General features: G+C 38.8%; 1 protein-coding gene across 1 annotated transcript; it reads left to right on the top strand.

The window, feature by feature from the left end:
* The first annotated feature begins 469 nt into the window (after positions 1-469).
* mthfd2l (methylenetetrahydrofolate dehydrogenase (NADP+ dependent) 2 like) lies at positions 470-11,213 on the top strand. The gene is made up of 8 exons (XM_034236533.1): positions 470-612; positions 1,470-1,654; positions 2,393-2,515; positions 3,046-3,198; positions 5,194-5,301; positions 8,355-8,447; positions 10,247-10,372; positions 10,765-11,213. Exons 1-8 carry the CDS (start codon positions 470-472, stop codon positions 10,878-10,880), a joined length of 1,047 nt encoding a protein of 348 aa, XP_034092424.1. The 3' UTR covers positions 10,881-11,213.
* The last annotated feature ends 28 nt before the right edge of the window (positions 11,214-11,241 follow it).

Below are 11,241 nucleotides of genomic sequence, written 5' to 3'. Positions count from 1 at the left end.
CCTAATGAATTAATACTAGCGTATTGTTGTGCAATCCTGTGTTGCATACTGATAATAAATTATCCTTTTTTAAAACATACCACAATTAAATTGCAATGGGTATGTGTTAGATAAGCTCTAGGGATGCTGTTCGATGGATTTTGTCACCTTTAGATGCCTTTAGTTTCCCTTTGTTCATGTGAAATTAAGATGAATGGCAAGCATAGGCCTAGATGACAGTGGTATGAATATCAGAAAGAATGTCAATATTCGTATACCTCAAATAAGGGGCAAACTACTCCATTGTTATACTGACAAACACTCTTTCATTGGTACAATCCCTCTTCCTCATAAAGCAACGTACACGCTCAGCCTTCATTCAGTCATCAGCTATACAGTCCACATACTGCCCTGCCCCCCCCCCTTCTCCCTCTCGCGCACGCATGCACACACGCGCTACGTACACACGCTCCACGACACACACACAAACATGGCGGCCTCTGTTTCACCGCTACGCTCCTCCTTCAGGATTTGTAGCCCGTTAACGTTACAACATAACTGCTGCAGGGCCAAACTGCGGATGCACAGAAAATGTGAGAGTCAAAGGAGACATCTTCAGCACTCTGCAACGAGGTAAATGTCACTCAGTTTAAAACACCGCAGTTTTTGTATCATTTAATTACCTTGCGGAGGGATGAGCTATGTTTCAGCACCGGTGAAGGCGTGTGTACCGGTCACATGTCGGAGGATGCTGATTGACAGCAGGTTTCACCTTTCACTGTAGAGAGGGCAGGCTTAATGTCAAATCCAGGTCTGAATTAAACCAAATATGCCACTAAATGTGTCAGGTATTGCCAACATAACGCTGCTTTCCTGGATGTGGTTAGCTTAACGTAACACCGCTAAGCATCATGTGTGGTGCTGGAGGACGGTTTAATGCAGTCAATGGGAATCAACCATTAAGGACCTTGCAACGTATCCGCAGTAATTAGGCTTAACACTTAGGTCTCTTATCTGCAATAATTAATACTAAAACAGAATCATAAGTTAACTATAGTAAGATGATAAGAGAACAGTTTTGTTAATCCGTTACTATGGTTACCTACTTTACTGTTACCGTTGGTCAAACCGTTTTTCTTTTCTTTTTTAAATCCTGTAAAACCAATTAGAAGCATAACATTAAACGTTTCTATCTGCAGTGCTCTGAAATGTTCATTAGCTTAGCCTGGTGAAAAAAAACATTTACAATGTACTAAGTAATACTAGCCTACACAACTGCAACTGACTGGAACGTTTTTATGTATTCATTCATAAACCAATGTTAAACATTTAGGGATTACAAAAGGGTATGCAATGCATCGTTAGAAGGAAATAAATAAAGTTCAAATGAATTCATCCAATTAACAGCTTCATAAGGAATCATATTATAGATGTTCTGTGATGTGTTAAAGGCTGCTCATTAATTCATGTTTTTATGATGTTCCTCCCAGGCATGCTGCTGTGGTGATTTCGGGGACGGAGTTGGCCCGTCAGCTCCACAGAGAAATCCAGCGTGATGTGGAAGAGCTGGTCGCTCAGGGCAACATGAGACCCCATCTAGGAGTGGTGTTGGTGGGAGACGACCCCGCCAGTCGTACATATGTTAAGAACAAGACCCGGGCAGCCAGTATCCTGGGTATGAGCATTGCATGTATTCCTGAACACTTTATGCATAATGTGTATCATGCAGGTCAAGAAACATTACATATTGCACATCACATTTCATAGGCATGCATGAACATATAGCTACACATGGATAAACACTTTTCGAAATTAAAATCATTGTAATGTGTAAAGTCACACAACTGCAAACTACCATGCTGGCAATCTTTGAACATGGGCTGCTGCAGTAAGGTTTTAGCTGTGTGAAAAGATCTGCAAGTTCCTTAGTGGCAGCCATAATAAGGGCTGGTTTGAGTCTTTAAAAGCAAAGGAAAAGTGCTTTAATGCTCTTTTCTTATCTCCTTTAGCATAGGGTACACTAAACCATCCCTTACCGAAGGAAAAGAGATGATGCTGCCCCACAAATCCTTGCAGGAACAACTTACCATTCCACTGTCACTGATGTCCTATAAACTATTGATACAATTAAATTAATTATTCTTTAGAGGTTTAATTTCTCTCTTGGACAGGAATCCTTACTAGATGAAATAGTCAATTTTAAAATGTTGTATGCGTCATGAATACAATTTCAGAAAAATATCAGCCGTCGCATAGTGCAGTCAGATTGTCTTAACACAGCGGTTTATTTCTCCTAATTCCCTATGAATCTCTCCATGACCTCATGACATAATCCAACTAGGTTTAGTAACAGTACATTTTTGACTTTTTGACCACAGCCACGGAGTGTGTGTAATGTGTTTGTGCTCTCCAGGTATTTCCAGTGACACCGTGGTGCGGCCCAGCTCGGTGTCCCAGGAGGAGTTGCTGGAGCTGATTGACAAGATGAACCGGGACTGGAGGGTCAGCGGCCTGTTGGTGCAGCTGCCACTTCCCGGTAAACACAGGCCCCACAGCTGCCTCTCACTGACATCAAAGTTAAACCGATAAGTCTGTACAGTCCAATTTGCAGTGATTGTGTCTGTATGGTTATTTCCTTTTAGACACATGTGGAAGTGATTTGCAAATAGACTTCGATGGCTTTAGTTAAATAAATATATTTCCATTGTAGAAAAATATAGGTTTTTTTTCTCCCACTTGCCTTGACAATAATAATGATGATGATGTTAATTAGAAGAGTTGCTTGCCTTTGAATGACCTTACTTTACCCTGATAGGCCTTTCTAACAACTGACATGTTGACGTTATTAATCTTTACACTAGAGTTGGCTCTGTTCAAGTGTTCGAGTAAGAGTGACAGTGAGTTAGCATGGATGAGACAGCAAACCTGTGCGGATTCAGCCATCATTAGTTCCATTATTTGGACCTTTGCTTTTTGGGCTGTGATGAATCTGAATATTTCCCCAAAAAAAGCACATAGTCCCAATAAAATAAATAATTAAAAATCTCTCGTCCTTCCCCCCTCTAGAGCACATCAATGAGCGAGCAGTTTGTAATGCCATCGCTCCAGAGAAGGATGTGGATGGATTCCATATTGTGAATATTGGTAAGCTGTGTCTGGACCAGAGATCCATGGTGCCTGCAACACCTGCAGCCGTGTGGGAGATTATCAAAAGAGCAGGTAAACCACGAAAACCTCTTCAGCTCCATTACTCATTCTCCAACTTTATTTGTAATGCTTTTATTTGTAGTGCTTTCAATTGTGTTTGTCTTTTTTTACTTTGCTGCAAGCAAAAAATCCTGTAGTGAGCAATAATTCTCTAAATAAATGTAAGTTTAACAAAGTTCAACAGCAAGGTTGCATTTAGTTCAACCTTTTTTTCTTATGTCTCAATCATTAAACTATGATATTGAAGCAACATTTATAGTAAATTACTTTCCTCCCAAAGAGCTTCTTGCATTGTTAGCCCTGTTGGTTTTACTTGACTCCTCATCTTACTCATATTCTGCTAATCAAACCTTAGCACATGTTTGATTAATTCCAAAGTAAACTCTGGAGGCAAAGGGAGGTGTGAATACATCATCCTGTGTTTTCACATCCCACTAGATGGCGACCAACCATCATTTTCCCCACCTGTACTTCAAATCTGTCCATTGGTAAATGCACTTGTTAACATAGTCAGCTTCTTGACCAAGTAAAGATGTAAATATTTGGACAATACAATAATTATTATGCTCTGGTGCAAAATGTAGATAAGTATGAACATGTATTGGGTCTTTCTTTTTTTTTACAAATTACTCTCAGTGAGGTTTCTACAACCACTTCTAATGAAATACAAAATATATTGTTCAAAATCTCCAAAAGGAAAAAAAACGTTGTGAATGAATTGGCAATAGTTTGAAATAAGCCCATCACCCTTCAAACAACAAGCTAGTTTAATTCAATATTTGTAAACTGACACAAAGTCAATAGTTTATCAGTGAGGACATTTTCATTCCACATGAGGATTTAGAGTGTGATTGTACTTTTGAAATACAAAGAACATTTCAGTATGATAGCATTGGCTGCCATTGGCTACAGTATTCCTATGTTGCTTTACCAAACCAACTAGAGGGTTGTTGATCAATTATAAGCAGAGCAGAGCTAAACCTTCATTTAAAAGGTGATTTGTGCAGTTTAGGTTACTGTTGTGGCTGAGAGGCCTGACTGCTGAGTTGTATAGTCTGTCAGTAAAAGTTTAGAAAGCCAGTGTACGTGAGAGCATGTGGAGGGTCCTTGGCGATGTTTGACTGTTTGTTTTTTATGCAATGTGTATGATGATTGATGATAAGTGCCATGTTTGTAGGTGACAGAGACCCTGAAGGCTGTTTTCTCTACCAGCTATCAGGGATTTTTGCAATTCCCATACCAGACAGGGTTAAAGAATGCTTTTTCTGCTGCCCCTTAAAACATGTATTGAGGAGGAGAAGGTGAAGGGTTATTTTTTCGCTCTCTGCGCTTCATAGACACACTTGGCTTTTGGGCCGGAAAGAATGTTGAGATAGCATTTAGAAAAAAATAATGTATGTGTATGAATCTTCTTATGGAATTCGATCATCTTTAAGCAATCGTATGTAGACCAAAGAGAAAGGGCCCTTATGCATATTGATGGGGAAGTTGGGATACATTCTAGAAAGAGAACACATGCAAAACTTAAAGAACTGAACTGAAAATCTACATAAATAATACAATTTCATTCCTACTTCCATAAATTCCTTTTTTTCTTTAGCTGTGTGTTTGTCAACTGACGACACGACTGGACAACATTCATATATTCAGTATAGCCTTTATGAACCAACTGAAATACCGTCTAATACATGCATACCTGTCCTCCCTCTATCAATCATTTGAACAACTCTGGTGTCGGCTGACAATAGATGTAGTAATTGTTACTGACGCGACTTTGTGGTGCCAGGCTGTGGTGCAGCCGAAACAATCGCCCCCCGCACGCCTGTTTGATCATTAAAGGTGAATTTCCGCCCCGGGCTACCTGGGTGTTTTTATTGAAGTTCAGTATTTTGTGCCAATAATTTTTTTTTGCCTCTTGCACACTTAAGGTTACCTTTATTTCAAATGACTGAATCAATCCTAATTCATTATCAAACATTCACTTTCCTGAAAAATGTGTTTCTGCAGGTATTGAGACAGTGGGGAAGAATGTGCTGGTTGCGGGTCGCTCCAAAAATGTTGGAATGCCTATCGCAATGCTGCTGCACACTGATCGCAAGCATGAACGCCCCGGGGGTAAGTGTGAGTGCGAGTGTGTCTGTGCGTTTTTAACTTTGTCTGTGAGTCATCAATGCATTGTAAAATGATTTGAGTGCTTCTCTTTGTATGCATATTATATTGCACCATGTTGGCTTTCCCTGAAAGATATGTGACGTTGTTGTCATCAGGAAGTGACCGACAAAAAGTGGATTTTATTTAAGCAAATAATAAATGCTGAGGCACATCCTGCGGGAGGAGTTCAAATGGGAAAGATCCAGGTGAAGTAAGAGTACTCACAGGGCGAGACTTTTGGCAGACGGATAAAGTGTCCTTATAAGGGTGTAGGAAGGACGGAGAGGATTTGGAAAGGTATTGCAGTTAATTTGCTTTTTAGATGAAGCAACATCTGTTTGAGCTGTCAAAGTGTAGCATTATTACCGCTCGAATCAACACAAAGGTGTAATAACTCAATAACATTCAAACACAATGTGTAACATGTGTAATAACGGCCCTTTACAGATGTCAGGGAAGATTGATTGAAGTTGTCTTACCTGGCGTTGTCTTATAAATCAAAGGAGTGGGCCCCCTAAAAGCAATCTTTGCACACTGCACCTTTCAGAATCAGAATACCTTTATTCGTCCCACAGAGGGGACATTTACATTTGTTACAGCAGAAAAGAGCCAAATACAGCTTAATGTTAACTAAGAAACATGCATACAAAAATATTAAAGATACAAAAATTAAAAAGAGTACACAATTTACAAAATACACATCCTGTAACAGTTCTGAAGATATATGTATCAGACATAAAGGTCATTAGACATGCAGAAACAAAGCTGCAGTCCCCGCTGTCCATAACTTTGAGGGCCCAGTGATTCATTTAGGTTGCTTAGCTGGTGAAAGTGTAAGATCTTAGACCACGCTGATCTCAACCAGCTGGGGTATGTAATGCTTCTGATACATGACGCTATCCTCATTTGTATTTCCCTTTGTTGAGTTTTGAACAGGAAACATGGAAGTAGTGAAAAAGCATTTGAATTAAACATGTTATTATCTTATCTGTGGTCGAACTGTATGTAATCAATCAGATGTATTAAGAATGAAAGGGAACTCTTACATTAAAGACAACCTATTGAGCTTTTAAACACATTTGCATTTTTATTCTTTAAAGCTTTTACACAGTACGTTTCCAGCGTCCCTTTGAACCTTCTATTGCTAGAAAGACGAGGCTAACTAAATGTGCAGCATCACACGATGACGCAGTTACAGAGCCACAGGTTTAACTGAGTTTTAATAAGTGAGTGCATAGACATTTAGGGGACAGTTCCCTTTTGTTTTCTTTCACTCTCTTGCTTACCCACACAGACACACACACACACACACAGACACACACACACACACACACACACGCACACGCACACACGCCCATACACGCATCACATAAGGTATGTGTCCTGCAGGTTTGATGTGCTGTGACTTGCCTCTCATTCTTATCTTCCTCGAAGCCCTCTCTGAGCGATCCTCTGCGTCCCGCCCCACACCTTCTCCTGGTCACAGTTCAGTTGTGACTACGCAGGATGTCCTCACATATTTAAGATTGAGATAAGGATTACTTTCGTCATTTTGACTTTCCTCATTGTGTAATTTCTGACTATGTGTCATATACCCCAATACTAATATAACAAACATACTACGATGTGTACACACTATTTCAATAATCTTTGAATTATCCTGTGCTACTGAGCCATAATCAGAGGTGGGAAGTAACTAAGTACATGATACTTGTACTCTACTTGAGTATTTCAAATGTATGCTATTTTGTACTTAATAATAATAATAATTTAAATTTATATAGCGCCTTTCACGAAACCCAAGAACGCTTTACAATGGGAAGTAAGAAAACAAAAAGTAATAATAATCATACAGATACACAGGCTGAAGAAAACAAAACAGGAACGGGTTGCTGAGTACTGTATATTAGTTGAGGCCAAAGGCCTGAGTGAACAGATGGTGTTCGAGGTGTCCTACTTCTACTCCACTACAATTCAGAGGTAAATAGTGTACTTGTACTCTACTACATTTATGTTGTACCTTTAGTTACTTTGCAGATTTGGATGAATGATGTGAAATATTATTCACTTAAATCAGACTTTAGTAAAACCTTGATTACATTTACAATCTACCCTGCAGTATACAAAGTGATGAAAACTAGCTGCACCTTTAGCAGCTGTGATAACACTTTAATGATCAATACATATAATCAAAACATATAATATATATGTTTCTGAAATGGACCAATCTGCAGAATGAGTACTTTTGGTACTTTAAGCATATTTGTATGCTTAAACTTTTCTACTTTTACTTGAGTAACATTTTGATTGCAGGGCTTTGACTTGTAACAGAATATTCCTACACTCTGGTACTTCTACTTTTACTCAAGTACAAGATGAGTACTTCTCCCACCTCTGGCCAAAACATATTTAAAATACTGTTGCTTTTACTTTTCAAGCTTGTAAACACTATGACTATTTTCCATCATACTGTAGCATGCTTCTCTGAATATTCTCTGTGAATGTGCAGTGGCATCATCGATCAAGTTATGCATAAAACTATTACAAACAATCATATATTTGTATTCATTTTTTCTCCTGTGAAAACTGACAAAAGTAAAAATGCAGTAGCTGCAAATCACCAAGATGTCTTCATCATAATATGTTCAGGTTAAATGTAGTGCGTCTGAAATACTCATCAACAGGTTCTTTAATGTTTAAATTATACCTACAATGAAATAATAAAGCTTGTGAGGTTTACGAAATATTGATAAACCTTCAGGAACATATGTGATATATGTTTTTCTGATGTTAGCAGATTTGACTGTAGGCATGCCTCAGGAAACCCATACAAACATGTCATTGTTAGTCAGGATAACTGTCACGTCCACACATTTCTGAGAGACTGTTTCTTTAAGAAGCAAAACGTTCCTGAAGAAAACCCTTCACAAAAAGAGATATGTTTTAAATATAATTTGTCACTGCTCTGAGCACTCAATAGGTCATTTAATTAGGCAAAAATGTGTGTTTCCTCTCAGGTGATGCCACGGTTACCATCGCCCACAGATGTACACCCAGGGAGCAGCTGAAGGAGCTCACCTGCCTGGCTGACATCATAATAGCAGCTGCAGGTATATCTACAGCCAAGACACCCTGTAATGACACCTTTAACACACATTCCTAATCATTTACAGATTAACAACTGAAGTTAAACATCTCATATGGATACAAGTATGTCAAGTTGATCAATGGCACAAGATCATGCAACTCACAATCATTTGTCATTTAATATTGACTTACAATCTTTCATATCAAAGACGCAAATGTGTAATAGGCTATTCGGTCAAAAAGTGAAGACACATTTGAATTGTCCAACGATTTTTGATCTTGTATTTTTGATTTGCCAAAACGATTTCCTCTTATGTTTACATGTCCATTATACATGTCCATTGTATTGTAAGCAGCACTACAGAACAGGCATTAGGTTATGGATGAATTATATCATGCAAAATCTCATTTGTCTGAGTAATAACGTTATCTCTGTTTCACTTTCAAATACCTTGGTGAGTTACTAATATGTGAAACTACTCATGTTGTTTTCCCTCTCGTTGCCTTTGATGTGGGTGATCCAAGCTTAACAAAATATGAATGAAAACAGGGTGTTGTTGCACACTCTCAAATGTGTCTGGTTGAGAACTTTACATGTGTCAAAAGAGGTTTCAACATGTTGGAATTGCCATACAGGCAAGGCAATTATATGTGTGTGTGAAAATCATAATAATCAACACTGGAGTTTCTGTATATTTAACTGTTTAACAATTGTGTGCGTGGGTCGCAGCTAGAATGTGAGACAATCAATCTGTGCAGGGCAGGAGTTTCTGTTGAAAGACTGTTAAGTGACGGTATATGCCTTTGGTGGGGGCTGTGTGGCACTTCCTTTGTAATGAATAGGATGTTTCCTGATGACTAAAAGCAGCTCTCGGGGAAGGGCACTTTATTTTATTTTCATCCAACTGTCAGGGTGGACCTTTGGAAAAAAGGGACTGCATTTACTCTGCACTGTATGATTAAGTGAACTGCAGCATATCTGTCTACACCTGTTTTTATGTCGCTGGGAAATTAATATGCGCTTTATATTGTTGATAATCGAGTGAGCGTTTGGGATTTAATTATTTTAATTGGACATTATACTCGGGGTGTGGTTTACATTAGCGTGTCAATAAGCGATGTCCGCATGCTAAATACAGTATGAGTATTCTCACATTTGGTACTTAATTGTTATTTGACAGACATGATGCTATTGCAGAAGAGCTATAATTACAGTCTGTCTGGCAGCCAACTTCAAAGTGACCAAAATAAATACATAAAGTTTAATTATTTCCTTCCTCTTAGACAGTCAGCTGAGGTATCGTCTTATTCAGCTGTGCTGACTTTCAGGTCCAAGATAAAGTAGTCATTTGTCCCAAAGAGCCTGTGATTAAAAGGAGATGACAGCAGAAAGGAATCCACTTGCTGTTTAATAAACTGGCACAGCTTTTATCTGTGTCCCAACATCGGTTATTTACATTTGTATAGGAATGTCAGGTGAGGAGGGTGGGTCCTTGTCTTGAAGGGGGGCTGAAATCTTCTCTCAAGATCTAAATGATTTTTAATGATACTTTGCTTACAAACTGCATATCAAATGATTTGTGTTAAAATAGATTACCACAAAACCCATCTCCAGGAATGTTCAATGCACAGAGAGGGGGGAGGAATGAGGGTAATGTATAAGGGTAGCGCAGCTCATTTTCCCCAAGAGGCATGATGTGTCCATGGGTTGCACTAGCTGACGTTCTCATTGCAATGTAATGAACATCATTCTCTTGGAACATCTAGTTAAGTCACCTTGCGTCTGGTAACTGTTAACCCCCCTTGGTCGCTGTGTGTCCAGGTGTTCCCAGGCTGATCACAGCAGATATGGTGAAAGAGGGCGCAGCTGTCATTGACGTGGGCATAAACCGCGTTCTGGACCCAAAAACGGGGAAACTCCGGCTCGTTGGTGACGTGGACTTTGAGGGTAAGCGATCCAAACATTAAGTTGAATTTATTCATAAAATGGTGACTAAAGCTGCAACTTTTACATCATTTGTTATCAGGTTTGTTCATATGGGGACAGAAAACCAAATTGTTTAGCAAATTGTTTTTTCTAACAATTAATACAGATATCATACGTTGGCAACAGTTTCTATTATTTTGAATTTTCGCACTTTGTTTTATTTTGTGTGCCTCTGATAATATCCAGGCTCCCCACAGTACTGCTAATTGAAATGACCTCACAGGCTTCTGGTGATAGATAAGAATATATTGTTAGGTTTACTGTAAGCAATGTTGAATACGTTGTTAAACATATATTTACCTGTTAATCTTAGCTCTGGGTCTTGGAAGTAACTCATTTGGTTTGCCTTGCAGGAGTGAAGGAGAAGGCAGCCTTCATCACACCTGTTCCCGGAGGCGTGGGTCCGATGACCGTCGCCATGCTGATGAAGAACACTGTGACCGCTGCCAGAAACGCACTGATGCATTAAACACACACACTTGTTTTATTGAATGATCTGTAGTACAAACAGTGTACAACTATACTCACATACATTGATTCATTTAGGTTTACACACACGTTACCATCAAACACACTTTTATTTAAATACATAAACTAAAGACTCCATACCTGCTGGGAAACTTACTTGATATGTACTTACTATATGTTGGATTTGTTCATTTATTTGGGTTATTTATTTCAGTGTTCACTTTTTAAGATTTAAGATTAATATTTTTTCTACTGAAGTTGTTTTGGTTCATTTTTGAACATTCCAGATTCCCTGGAAAAGGAATATTAAATGAAAAACAATGCAGTGCCAGTACTACAATCTCTGTCTTTCTTTTCTGATT

This window comes from Gymnodraco acuticeps, unplaced genomic scaffold (genome assembly GCF_902827175.1).
Source record: "Gymnodraco acuticeps unplaced genomic scaffold, fGymAcu1.1, whole genome shotgun sequence".
NCBI lineage: Eukaryota > Metazoa > Chordata > Actinopteri > Perciformes > Bathydraconidae > Gymnodraco > Gymnodraco acuticeps.
Note: the sequence above shows the minus strand (reverse complement) of the source record. Positions and strands in the feature narration are given on the sequence as shown.

Coding starts and splice junctions, on each gene's coding strand:
- mthfd2l (XM_034236533.1), top strand. CDS start 470: ATGGCGGCCTCTGTTTCACCGCTACGCTCCTCCTTCAGGATTTGTAGC. Junction 2,516..3,045: donor GGTGCAGCTGCCACTTCCCG/GTAAACACAGGC, acceptor TCCCCCCTCTAG/AGCACATCAATGAGCGAGCA. Junction 10,373..10,764: donor TGGTGACGTGGACTTTGAGG/GTAAGCGATCCA, acceptor TTTGCCTTGCAG/GAGTGAAGGAGAAGGCAGCC.